This window comes from Rana temporaria, chromosome 1, assembly GCF_905171775.1.
Source record: "Rana temporaria chromosome 1, aRanTem1.1, whole genome shotgun sequence".
NCBI classification, from domain to species: Eukaryota; Metazoa; Chordata; class Amphibia; order Anura; family Ranidae; genus Rana; species Rana temporaria.
The window spans coordinates 106,231,543-106,245,929 of record NC_053489.1 but is presented as its reverse complement, the minus strand read 5'-3'; the positions used below and the strand labels follow the sequence as shown (position 1 = coordinate 106,245,929).

At 44.0% G+C, this 14,387-nt stretch overlaps 1 protein-coding gene across 5 annotated transcripts in view; it reads left to right on the top strand.

Annotated features, from left to right (window-relative positions):
- BDP1 (B double prime 1, subunit of RNA polymerase III transcription initiation factor IIIB) overlaps positions 1–14,387 on the top strand; it is a 135,524-nt gene that overhangs the window by 60,476 nt on the left and 60,661 nt on the right. For all 5 annotated transcript variants that reach the window (XM_040341500.1, XM_040341494.1, XM_040341486.1 and 2 more), the window contains exons 17-22: positions 2,739–2,883; positions 5,099–5,163; positions 10,449–10,683; positions 11,377–11,733; positions 12,041–12,165; positions 13,053–13,242. In XM_040341500.1, coding sequence (XP_040197434.1) covers positions 2,739–2,883; positions 5,099–5,163; positions 10,449–10,683; positions 11,377–11,733; positions 12,041–12,165; positions 13,053–13,242 — 1,117 coding nt within the window. The remainder of the gene's footprint in view (positions 1–2,738; positions 2,884–5,098; positions 5,164–10,448; positions 10,684–11,376; positions 11,734–12,040; positions 12,166–13,052; positions 13,243–14,387) is intronic.

Genomic DNA, 14,387 nt, shown 5'->3' with positions numbered 1-14,387 from the left:
GCACAGTGAACGTATGATATCTAGAGGGAATAGTCGGCACAGCTTCTAGTGGCTAGTATTTCCATGACCCTCCTGACCTTGTGAAAGTTTGGCTTGACTCTGAACTGTCAGAAATCGGCACTAGATTCGTCTCGTCCATGGACTTCCTCCCAGAATCTTGCTCCCTGAAATATCTGTGACTGCTGGGTCTGGAAGACTCGGCGCATCACGGATCATGGTAACTGGCCGCTGATGGTGGCCTTTTACCACGTGATCGCTTGACGGAGCGATCACTTGTAAACAAACCGGCGTCATGACCGATCAGTACAGTGTGAGAGGAGAGGGGGAAAGATCCTTTGCAGCAGTGCTGTGGGCTGGATCTGTAGTGCCCACAGTGCTGCTCATTGCCCATTCCAGCCCTGCCAATACCCTGCCATACTCACCCGTCCATCCGTACTCTGCCATACTCACCCGTCCATCCGTACAAAGGAAAAAAGGGAAATATTGCGCTAATCTAAATAAAATTAAAACTATAGCTGCTACACTACAATGTGACAAATATTGAACAGTAGTGTGAGGAAAAAATGTAGCGCTAAGCTGACATAGAGACAATATTTCTCTAAGTAAATGACAGGTTAATGATCACTGTACTGAAACAGTGATAAAGTGACAAAAACAAAATGAAAGTGAATCAACTAGTGCTATGAACAGACACAACCAAAAAATTAACAATGTACAGTCCATCAAAAAACTTGTGAGTGAATGGATGGTAGAATGACCACGTAGATCCCCAAAGGCAAACAATCATTTTCTTAAACTCAATGAAGATATGAATGCGCTTACCGGAAGGCGTGGATCTGTCTGTCAGCGACAACAGATCAATAAGGCATGAACACTCTCAGGGCACAATCTGCTCGGCTTCCTCAAACTGGATCAACGAGTAAGATGAATCTTCAGTGGAGGGCCATGGATGCACGATGTCCTGGAATGATGTCCTGGAATGATGTCCCGAATAATCCAAGATGTCTCGCACCAAATGAATGAGGGGGGATGATGGTATGACCCCTTAGGGGATGGGACAAGGCAGATGGAGATGGAAGGCTCCAAACAACATATTGGCGAGAGAAAGAAAAACGCAGCCCCAATGGTGCAGGTCAAAAAATATAGGAAAGTTTTTTTATAATAAAACCACAGGTATACATTAAAAGTGATCACAAATAGTAAAAAGGGGCAATATGAGAAATGGTGAAAACCAAGCCCAACGCGTTTCGTCCTAGAGGGACACCTCTTCTAAAGGATCAGGACAACACTCTGCCATGCTCACCCGCCCATCCGTACTCTGCCATGCTCACCCGTCCATCCGTACTCTGCCATGCTCGCCCCCCGTCCATCCGTACTCTGCCATGCTCGCCCCCCGTCCATCCGTACTCTGCCATGCTCGCCCCCCGTCCATCCGTACTCTGCCATGCTCGCCCCCCGTCCATCCGTACTCTGCCATGCCCGCCCCCCGTCCATCCGTACTCTGCCATGCCCGCCCCCCGTCCATCCGTACTCTGCCATGCTCGCCCCCCGTCCATCCGTACTCTGCCATGCTCGCCCGTCCATCCGTACTCTGCCATGCTCGCCCGTCCATCCGTACTCTGCCATGCTCGCCCGTCCATCCGTACTCTGCCATGCTCGCCCGTCCATCCGTACTCTGCCATGCTCGCCCGTCCATCCGTACTCTGCCATGTCCATCCGTACTCTGCCATGCCTACCCGTCCATCCGTACTCTGCCATGCCCACCCGTCCATCCGTACTCTGCCATGCCCACCCGTCCATCCGTACTCTGCCATGCGCACCCGTCCATCCGTACTCTGCCATGCTCACCCGTCCATCCGTACTCTGCCATGCCCACCCGTCCATCCGTACTCTGCCATGCCCACCCGTCCATCCGTACTCTGCCATGCCCACCCGTCCATCCGTACTCTGCCATGCCCACCCGTCCATCCGTACTCTGCCATGCCCACCCGTCCATCCGTACCCTGCTATGCTCACCCGTCCATCCGTGCTCTGCCATGCTCACCCGTCCATCCGTGCTTTGCCATGCTCACCCGTCCATCCGTACTCTGCCATGCTCACCCGTCCATCCGTACTCTGCCATGCTCACCCGTCCATCCGTACTCTGCCATGCTCACCCGTCCTGGCATGTTGGGGTCTCAAGAAATTAGTCCGTCAGTACTTCTTCAGGCGTGAACAATTTTCAGAGATTTGCAGCATAGCTTGCGGGACTCTAACTTTCTCACTGACCAAATAATATACAGCGAATTTGATTATTTTTTACCAAAGAAAGATATGTAGCTGTATACATTTTGGCCAAAATGTATGAAGAAAATTACAAATTTGCTAAATTTTAACAGAAACGGACAATTTTTTTTTTTTTTTTACAGAATTTTCTGTATGTTTTGATTTTATAGCGCAAAAAAATAAAAAACTTGGCGGTGATTAAATACCACCAAAAGAAAGCTCTATTTGTGTGAAAAAAGGACAACCATTTCTTATGGGTACAGTGTTGCAACACTGAGTAATTGTCATTCAAAGTGTGAGAGCACCGAAGGGGGTTTAAGTGCCCATTGGTCACGTGGTTAAGATGGTTATGCAGGCTGCAAAGTTCTAGGAAGAGACTGTGCATGCGTTTTATGTTCTGTGATAAGAGGTGGGTAATATACTGCTTATTAAATTGTGTTTCACCATGTATTTGATGTATATTTATTCTACAGGAAAGAGAAACCTCTGCCAATTAGAGGACGTTTGGTAAGGCCAAAACCTAACCTGAATAAAGCTCCAGTGAAGGATAAAACACATTCTCCTGACCTGAGATCTCCTCCTAAATCTGATTCCCAGGACTCTGAAGAAATTTCAACGGTTTGTTTACTCTATCAAATTTACAAATATGTTCAACATCAATACGACTTCCCAGCAAACTGACTTTAACCACTTAAATACAGGGCATTTTCACCCCCTTCCTGCCCAGACCAATTTTTAGTTTTCAGCGCTGTCGCACTTTGAATGACAATTGCGTGGTCGTGCGACGTGGCTCCAAAAAAACAAAATTGACGCCCTTTTTTTCCCGTAAATAGAGCTTCCTTTTGATCACCTCTGTGGTTTTTATTTTTTGCGCTATAAACAAATGAAGCGCGACAATTTTGAAAAAAAACACTATCTTTTACTTTTTGATTTAATAAATATCATAATTAAAAAAAAAAAACGTTTTTTCCCTCAGTTTAGACCAGGGATATGCAATTAGCGGACCTCCAGCTGTTGCAAAACTACAAGTCCCATCATGCCTCTGCCTCTGGGTATCATGCTTGTGGCTGTCAGAGTCTTGCTATGCCTCATGGGATGTGTAGTTCTGCAACAGCTGGAGGTCTGCTAATTGCATATCCCTGATTTAGACCGATACGTATTCGTCGACATATTTTTGTTAAAAAAAATAAATCTCAATAAGCGTATTCGATCGGTTTGCGCGTCTACAAAATAGGGAATAGAATTATGGCATTTTTATTTTTATTTTTTACTAGTAATGGCGGCGATCTGCGATTTTTATTGTGACCGTGACTTTGCGGCGGACATATCGGACACTTTTGACACATTTTTGGGACCATTCACATTTACACAGCGATTAGTGCTATAAAACTGCACTGATTACTGCGTAAATGTGACTGGCAGGGAAGGGGTTAACACTAGGGGGCGCTGAAGGGGTTAAATATGTTCCCTAAAGTGTGTTCTAACTGTAGGGGGAGGGGACTCACAAGGGGAGGAGATCGATGTGTGTTCCTCTGTACTGGGAACACACATCAGTCTCCTCACCGCTGACAGGACATGATCTGTGTGTTTTTTTTTTTTTATAACAAATTTATTTATATATATATATATATATATATATATATAATATAAAAAAATATATTATAGAGAGAGATCTATATAACAAACACCAATCGACTCATTTAAACAGAAAAAAAAAAAGACTGACCCAAAATAAATATCAGGTAAAAGTATGCGACACTACAGCCCAAGGGCCACTGGGATTGTTGTCTGTCCCGGGAGCTGAGGTAACTAAACTGCAAGTGGGACGGCCACCCACAGACCCCTCCCCCCCACCCCCCCAAAAAAAGGAGAAATCGCCATGATGTAAAAAACACAAATATGTGTTGGATCCAAAGGGGTCTGTGAAAAATGATTAATAAATAATGATGGACTCTCATATAGAGTAGCACTAAAAGTAATTATAGACCCATATCATATGGAGGATGTGAAACTGTTTGGAAAAAGATGTGGAAAGCAAGAAATGTGCGATTACAAGTATAACCATGATCAAATAGCAGAAGTTGGTGAAACCAAAGTGTAAAGTGTGCATAGAGATAGTCCTGCATATTGCGAAGAAGAGATAACCAGCCCATGAAAAGATAAGATTGGTGTAGGAATACAGGACAGTGTATAACCAAGAGTTACCTGGTATGTCTACATGTAGTCTACAGCGTGTAGAAGAGTTGTGACAATAGGGGGTGTTTTACCTGCCATACTTGGGTAATGGAAATGCTTGGTCTCCATGAGGTGGAGAATGGCTGCAGCATTTCCTTGTCACTCATCCCTGCCAAGATCTTCACATATGGAGACCCCAGTTCTGATTAGCACACAATAAGGATGAGCTCCGGCGTGTTCGCACACTCCACGTGCAGAGCCTGCCAGGAAGTCGGCGCTGCGCTAATCACAGGCAGGGAGACATTTTCTGATCTCTGCATCCGAGCATCGGGAAATGTGTCCCTGCCTGTGATGGACTGTACGAACACGCCGGAGCTCATCCTTGGCACACAAAAAGTGATGCAGCCAGAGTGGGTGAGTTTTTCCTTCAGCTGTCATGCATAGCAATAAAGACAAAACAAGGGTTTAACCTTGCCCACTCTTCATTGTGAACAGAAGAATTTTGGATGCACTTCTGCTTTCAAATCATGCCAGGTGACTACTATATTTTTCAGGCTCATGTTTTTTTAACTTTAAATTTGCCAGAATTTAATTCTAACTGAAGAACATGATGTGTCTTCCTGTCTAATTTCAATTTTCATTTGTGTCCTTTTTAAAGGTACCCTGCACCACTGTCCTGACTACTTTATCCAATAATGAAAAAAACACTCTCACCAAGGAAAGGTAAGCTGTTTTTGGAATTGTTTACCTCATCTTAAAGTGTTACTAAACCCAAGACTCTGCATACACTATATCTGGTCTCCCACAGTATGCAATAGTAAATTATATATTGGTAAATTATAGTAAATATGAACTGCTAAATACCTTCATCAGCAGTATATAGCAGTCGTGTGACTTCTATCAGTGTCTGGTATAAGCTTGTAGGGGTTTTCATTCTGCACTGACTGTCCTATAAGGCTGCAGGACCCTTGGCCCTCTGGACAGTGCTGATTGGCCCTGTGCTGATTACATGCACTCTCCTGAGAACAAAAAAAAACCTCTAACAATACACACCAAACTAAGAATGTGCAGCTTGTCCCCTAGACTCTGTCTTATCAGGAGATAGATTGGGGACTGTTGAAGGGGAGGGACAGAGAAGACGGGATCTCTTATCTGGTATTTCTGCTATTTTAGGGGAACAATTCTACACTAACCTTTTTCTAAGGTTGGAATTTTCTTCAGCTATATCTCGGCTGTGTGGAATGCATGGGAAACAAACGTGTGCATTTTCCTTACCCTGCTCTCTTTTTGAGGAAGTATAAAGTGTTGATCACTGGTTTTGGGCCTTGGCAGCTGACAAAAATCCCAAGTCCTTTCCAGTGCATCCTTATTTCCAAGAAGTGATGCATTCCAATTGCGCTCACCCAGAAAAGGTGTTTTCACTACAAAAGCTTTTTTTTCCCCAAAGTAGCCCTTGGGTGAGGAATTCAACAAGAAATGGTGTTCTCCAGCTGTTTCCTATTTAACCACTTGAGCTCTGGAAGGCTTACGCCCCTTCATGACAGGGCCATTTTTTTGCGGTACGGCACTGCGTTACTTTAACTGACAATTGTGCTGTCGTGCGTCGCTGTACCCAAATAAAAATTGTTTACCCACAATTAAAGTTTTCTTTTGGTGGTATTTGATCACCTCTGCGGTTTTTCTTTTTGCGCTAGAAACAAAAAAAGACCCCACAATTTTGAGAAAAAATGGTGGAGATCAGCAATTTTTTTTGTGGGACTACGAAGAACAAATCAAACACAAAGTGACACTTTTGGGGGGCCAGTGACACAAATGCAGTAATCGGTGGTAAAAAAAAAATGCGCCGTCACTGTACTTATTATGGTTGTCCAGATACCGTTACCAGTATCGGTATCGGGACCGATACCGAGTATTTGCGCTAGTACTCGTACTCGCTCAAATACTCCCGATACCAAAATAGAATACTTTTTTTTTTTTTTTTGTGCATAGAGGCAGGGCCGGATTAACCGTGGGGCTGATTGAGCTGCAGCTCCAGGCCCCCATCATAATATAGGCCCAAACTTAATTCCCTCACCAGGGCCCGGCGGCCGGCCGACGACCGCTATATAATAAATCCACACGTCCAGGCAGCTGCAGCCTGCATTATGATATAGGCCTAATTGACGCAGTGAACAACATTTAATCGTGGGCCGCGAGCCGCTGCTATGATTCACAGCAGAGCCGCGGCTATCCACAACAACACAGCCTCTTGTAGCGCGGGCGGTGCCAGTGCGCCGAGGCTGAGCGTGCTCCTCCCCTTCAGTACTGTACTGAACACAGACACTGACTGTAGGCGGAGCTTGACGTCCCCCGGCGGCGTGCATGACGTCATCCAGAGGCCGTACCTGGCGTCCTAGGAGTCTCCATTGCCTTGCGAAAGGACCGCACCGCACGATCGACAGGAAAAGTACAGTAAAAAGCAAGTAAGCCATGAGCGCTGGGGAAGTCACTGTCATACAGATGAGATAATGTTTAATTGTGCAGAAGAAGTGTGGGTACAGTACTGGCTGCAACGAACCTGAAGTGGTTAACTTTTTTTTTTGGGGGGGGGGGGGGCTATATCAGTGCAGGGAGGCAGCTTATTAGTGCATCTCATCAGTGCCACATTTATGAGTGCCATCCAATCAATGCCAGTGCCACCTATCAGTGCCATCCATTTATGAGTGCCATCCAATCAATGCCAGTGCCACCTATCAGTGCCATTGGATGGCACTGATAGGTGGCACTGGCATTGATTGAATGGCACTCATAAATGGATGGCACTGATAGGTGGCACTGGCATTGATTGGGTGGCACTGATGAGATGCACTATTAAGCTGCCTCCCTGCACTGATGAACTAATGGCCGCTGATAGGTGGCACTGGCTAGCTGCACTTATGGGCACTGGCACCGATGAGCTGCACTGATAGGTGGCACTGGCAGTGATCACTCCTTCAATGACATGTAGTTTTCCAGTACCGTATGCTAAAAAACAGCCCCACACCATGATGTACCAGTTCTTCATAATTCTAAAGAAAATATCCTTAGTCTGTATTGTGGTTTGAAAATGGTCACATGACATTTAAAAAAAGTATCGGTATTCGGTATCGGCGAGTACTTGAAAAAAAGTATCGGTACTTGTACTCGGTCCTAAAAAAGTGGTATCGGGACAACCCTAGTACTTATAACTGTGTGGGAACACAGGATCTCTATATTCCCCTCTAACAGAATGGAAATCTGCCTTGTTTACATAGGCAGACCTCCTTTCTGCCTCTTGGAACGATCGCTGTGTCTGCTGAACTCGCTATTTGGCTGCCGCTGTGTCCAATCCGCGTGACTCAGACCACAAAATCGCATACAAGTATGTGATTTCACACAGGATGGTCGCCCTGCCGCAGTATGTCTGTGCTGGGTGGTCTTGAACAGGTTACACAAGGCCCTGGTTGTCCAAGAGGATGTTATCCTGATCTTTTAAAGGTGCAATGGATAAGAGGTTAGAGACCTTCTTTAAGGCCTTCTCTCTAAGATGAGCAGCTTTGCAGGCTGCGGTGGGAGTTTGCCAAGCTGTTAACTTAAAGCATGGGCAAAGTGTGTGCTCCATTCCAGATTGATTGACCCAAAAGAATCTGAGAGCTTAGATTTTCTTGTTTGATAGATTCCATATGTCAGTTTTCAAGGGTGTGCACGTCTGTCCAGATGAGAAGGCTCCTATGGCTTAAGTTTTGGTTAACTGAACTTCTCTGCAAAAAGCAAATTGAGAGGCTGTCCTTCTGAGGGCAAATATGTGTGTGTGTGTGTGTGTGTTTTTGTTTTTATTTTATTTTTTTACACCATCCTTGGATGCCTTTTATCCAGAAGGTGACTGCAGAGAAAAGCTTGCTCTTGCCCCTAAAGAAAGTAACGGGTCAGAAACCGGTGACACTTTTTGGAATCCAAGAATCAACCAACCTCGGGCTCTAAGCAAAAGATTATACTCCCAGTTCTGTAAGAAGAACTGGACCCACAAGTCCTCTGTTTCCAGAGGCAAATCTTCGTAAAAGTTAAGGGGGCCCTTTAAGCGTGCAGGTGTAGAGGGGGAGATTTTTTGGAGTTTACAGCCACCTGGGCTCAAGACGTCACAGGCGACTAGGTCTGCAGTATTGTGTCCAGAGACTACAAGCTGGGTTTTCGTTGTTTTTTCTACATGCTTTATACACTTGAAGGGCATTTTCAGATACACCAAAAATAGCATTTCCTTTGGCTGTGGAAAGAAGAATGTCCCACGGGGTCATCACACTTTTGTCGGCAGAGGAAAGTCTTGTATACAAACCTATTTAAGGTTTGGGTGGCTCTCCTACACTACTCGGTTTATGTTTGGAATTCCATGTTGGGATGCAGTCGGCCATAGCTGTGGCACACATCAACCATCAAGAAGGAACAAAAAGTTGCATTGCTGAGCAGGAAGCAAACATTCTTGGCTTTCAGCAGCTAAATCCTAGAGAATGGGCTCTTTCCTGGGAGTGATTGCAGAGATTTGTATTCTGTGGGGGATGCCAGATGTGGATCTTTTGGCATTCAGATCCAGCAATAAATCAAAGATCCTTGGGCCTTTTTGCCATGGATGCCCTGGTGACTCCTTGGGATCAGTTTACCCCGATCTTTGCCTTTCCTCCTGTTCTTCCTTGTCTGTTGCACAGGGTGAATGTAGAGAGAATTACTGTGATTCTCATCACACAAGCTTGGTGCTGAAAACCTGTGAAATCCCTTTTGCAGGATAAGAAACACGACACAGGACCCCCTCCTTTGGCCCCATCATTGCTTGCTACAAAACGGAGGATCATATGGTGGGAGGGGTTATATAAAGGGGAATATTAACGCTTTGAGTGGCTTTGCCAGTGTTCAGTTCATCACTTGAATGTACAACAAATAACCCATTCATTATGATTGAAGGCTTGTGTTTTGTACTGTACTCCAAGAAAAGGAATGTACACATGTGTAAAAAATAAAATGTTTGGTTTACCTGTAAAATCCCTTTCTTGGCGTACGTCACAGGGCAGAGAGATCCCTTTTGTGTTTCCTTGTTTCTTGCTACAGAACTGAGGCCTAACTGAGCTAGTAGGGGTTATTATGTCTAGAGGTGGGATTCATACTTTTTGGGCCAGTGTCCCTTCACCTGAAGGTGGTAACCTATCTCATGTAGTCATGAATATCAAGTTCTCTTTGTCCCGGTGATGTACTTTTAAGAAAAGGATTTTACAAGTAAACTAAAAATCTAAATTTATAGAACATTCAGTGTTCTCTACTTGGACAGAGTAGCAGCTTGGGGAAAGAAATGCTCTGCATGGTACCACTCCTTCTCAGATCCCAGTGGTGGGAACACCTGGCTTTGATTGCAGGGTGTGATATTGTTTTTGCTGTTACTAAAATTATAATGGTGATCCCTTTGCACATAACTCTACTGCAACCTTACCTGCTAATCCTGCTATGACAACACACTAACTTGATGAACGCACACAACTACATATAGTTAGCAATTACCCCATCAAAATTCAGTAATGCCTTAATTGAGGAACCAAGGATATCCGTGTCCTAACCGGAATAAAGCCACTGTTTATGATGGCACAGATATGTAATGCCTGTATGCAATTGACATTGAACTGACCATTCAGAATTAAAGGCTTACATTTTGACTGTCCATAAAGTGAACATTTAGGCCCCTTTCACACTTGTGCGACTTGTCCTGCGACTTGGGACTGCAAAGTCACATGAAAAGTTGTTTTTCCCTGTGACTTTCAATGATAACCATTCATAAATGTGCGACTTAGTCCCTGTACTACTGTGGTCTGACTTTCATACGAGTTGAGGACCATATACCTCAAGTTTACACAGGCATTCCCTGAAATCGCCTCAAAAATTTGGCCGCAAAATCACGTGACTTTTAAGTCGGCGTAGTGTGAAAGGGGCCTTATTAGAACTTTCAAAAGATCAATGCTGATAATTTTTTGTTTTAGAGCTGAATCCTCTACTAGCTCCCAGGAACTGAGTACAAAATCTACCATAAAACCTGCACCATTTGTTAGTGGATACTTACAAAGACCAAAGCCCAATACTACGAAGACGTCTAGGAAAGAAAAGAATGAAGACATGGAAGGCCCAGAGAAAAGTGATCAAGTTTCATCTGAAGATGCCACAGGAGTCACAGGCAGTGAAGCCATTTGCAGTCCAAATGACGCTGTGCTTAAAAACGTAAGTTTATACATGTGTGATTGAATAGTATTTTCTCATTGACAAATAAAATGACGACAATAACATCCATTGAGCATGTTGGAATCATCCAAACTGTTTCATGCCACAATGCACAGAATATTGCAAAAAATATACTGTATGTGATATTTCTTGCACATTGCAAAGTTAATTTTATAATATTGACAGAGGTTTTGTTCTGATACTACCTCTTCATAAAGAATCCTCTTTCTATTTTTGCATGCTGGGTATTGCTTCTTGGGTTCAGTGTAAAATCTCTCTAACCTATTGGTGATAAATCCCTTTCACTCATACAAAATGGAATGATCTGTTTACTGCTTGTTCACCAAGTTGAGAGATCAGTGCTGCCCTCTGAGGCACCCATATTGAGCCTGGCAGGCAAGCTTCACATTGTCCACCATTGTTGAGTGCTTGTATAAGACCACTTTTACGGGTTCAATAAAAATAAAGGAAACAAAGTCAGAAGGTGAGCCCAATCACGTGGCTTGTCAGTTCACAAAGTGGTAGTTCTCTCTATAATAAATGTGCCATTTAGTGTGATGGCATTGATGCCCTTTCTTGATTCAGTCACTTTGTAAACAGCAGAACCATCATCCCTCTGCTGATTTTTGCTGTGGGCAAATTAAGCTTGGCGTTTTCATTAGAAAACTCAATTTTTGTGTTTTTATTTTTTAGCGTGAAGAACAAGAAGAAATGTCTACACACAAGGACACATGCCTTGATTTTGCCACTGTCCAAGATTCTTGTATTCCAATTAAAGAAGCTCTCTCCACATCTTTGAGCCCTGTGCAGGAAATCGTCCCAGAACCTGATCCTGCATTAAGCTCTGTGTTGGAGTCTAAGGCCGAGAGTAAAACTTCTCCCATTAAACTACCTCAAGGACAGCTTCAAACTCTGAAGCCTAATGTTCTGGAATCATGTGACCATAAAGGAATATCTGGGCTGAGATTAGAAGACGATACTGATCTTACTCCTGAGGATACTGGACAGGATGTGAAAGGCAAGAGAGATGACCTTTCTGACCTGGGAAAAGTAAGTACTAGTACTGGATAAAAAAAACAATGTGTATCGTACAATATTGATTTCTTTGTCATCCATTGAGGGACACAGGAATTCTAATACAGTTTGGTTATACTGCCACTTATGGCAGTATCCCTCAATGGATTTCAAGAGATTTTACAGCAAGTACAAAAATCTTATTTTTTCCAACCTGCTAGATGCATTTATGGACACCATTTATGGGCTCAGCGATGTGTTTTGTCTTGGTAAAAAATATGTATGAATTTCATCTCCTGAAGGTTTTTATTTAAACAGTGGATGTTGAAAATTATTTATTTAGCCCACAGATTTTAGGAAGGAAGCCTCCACTTCAGATGAAAGTTCTGGGCACCAGGAGAATCACAGGAAGCCTACAGAAATGGATCAGGTTCTACAAATAAATCCAAAACCTGAAGTTGGTCCAAAGTAAGTGTTTATATTGTAACCAGGAATGGGCTTGGGCGTATTCGGGATTCCACCTGTTCGACATTGCACACCGATAATCGCTGACCGTGAGACATTTCACGGTTCGCAGCTGCACAGATTGGAAAATGTCTCGCTGTCTGTGATTAGCCGTGTGCAGTGTCGGCTTCCTGGTGTATTGGGCAGGTGGATCCCGAACACACCCATGCCCATCTCTAAGTGTAGCATATCATCTAGGTTAAGCTAAATAACACTTTCACATGGAGGAAATTTCTTCTGATGCACTAAAATCCCACCCCCAGCTCACCCAACTGTATCCTTCTCCATGGCAGTTCGCCTGTAAGACTCGCCATACACCTTATAATCCGACTGTGCTAAGGAGAAGGTGTACGTATTCTAAGAATTTCTAGAGAGCCTTGAGCTGCCCATAGATGGATGGAAATTTGGTCAGTTCAGCAGGCTCTGGCCGAAATTTGATCTATGTATGGGCACTGTGGATGTCCAATACAGTGACACAGCGGGAGGATTTCCCCATCCACTTTAAGTGTGTGGATGGAGGAAATCGGGTCAGTTTTTTTTTTTTCCCCCATTCAAACTGCTGGTTGAATAAAAATTGACCCATCTATAGCCATCTTTAAGCTGGCCATAGATGGAACAATGGTAGTTGCAGGAAAGAAAATCGCTTGAATTCCCCATCAACACAGTCCGTGTTGATGGGGGGGAATCCCTCCTGCAGATCCCCCCACAAAACAGTGAAAACACTGATGATTGGAACAAAATGATTTCTGCTAGCGGCTACAGCCACTGGCAGTGATCCCATGAAAAATCTGACAGGCTGGTTGTACCCAAGTTTTCTATTGTTCGTTTTACTAAAAAGTTTATTTTTTCAGAGTGTCAGAGGAAGTGCAGCAACCTGCAAAACCTACAGTTCTAACAAGAGGACGATTACAGAGACCAAAGCCAAACATTGTCCGGGCATTGCCTAGGCGAGGTGTCCTGACTTCTTCTGATGATTCTAGGAATAAATCTGAAGTTGAATCTGTTGAGAAGGCCCCTGAATCCAATCAGCCAACCACAAGTGTAAGAAACTTGCTTGCAATTTTTCTGTTGGACCTTTTATTTTTATCTTGGCTTATGATTTGTTTAAAGTACCACTGAAGTTGTACTGAAGTCCAATCTCCCCTAAGGCCCCTTTCAGACTGGGGCGGGAGCTGCGGTGGCGGTATAACGCCGCTAAAAATAGTGGCGCTATACCGCCGGAATTGCCGCGGGTATCAGCCGCTAGCGGTGCGGTATTAACCCCCGCTAGCGGCCGATAAAGAGTTAATATCGCCCGCAATGCGCCTCTATAGAGGCGCATTGCGGGCGGTATTGCCGCGGTTCCCATTGTTTTCAATGGGAAGGAGCGGTGAAGGAGCGGTATACATGCCGCTCCTCTCACCGCTCCAAAGATGCTGCTGACAGGAGATTTTTTTGTCTCCCGCCAGCGCATCGCCTCAGTGTGAAAGCCCTTCGGCTTTCACATTGAGGTAGCTGGGCAGGAGTTATTCAGGCGGGATAGCAGCGCTATTTTTAGCGCTTTACCGCCTGAAAAACTCCTCAATGTGAAAGGGGCCTAACTCCTAAAACTCACCTAGTAAAGTCATTATTTGAAATAAATTCTTCATTTATTTTCCACTGCTGCAGCCTGTGCTTCTTTTTAGCACACAGAGTAGCAATAACATATTCCCAAACACTCTCTGGGGAAGAGACAATCTAACTACAATATTATTTATTAAAAAGCCATTTTGTGCTTCGAGACTCTGAGAACTGCCTCCCATTGTAACGTTCTAGTTTTCTTCAGAACTGCTGCATGCAAATGTGGATGTAAACCCGATTAATGAAATTTCACCTAGGCACATACAGTATCTCACAAAAGTGAGTACACCCCTCACATTTTTGTAAACATTTTATTATATATTTTCATGTGACAACACTGAAGAAATGACACTTTGCTACAATGTAAAGTAGTGAATGTACAGCTCATAGAACAGTGTAAATTTGCTGTCCCCTCAAAATAACGACACACAGCCATTAATGTCTAAACCGCTGGCAACAAAAGTGAGTACACCCCTAAGTGAAAATTTCCAATTTGAGCCCAATTAGCCATTTTCCCTCCTCGATGTCATGTGACTCGTTACAAGGTTTTAGGTGTAAATGGGGAAGCAGGTGTGTTAAATTTGGTG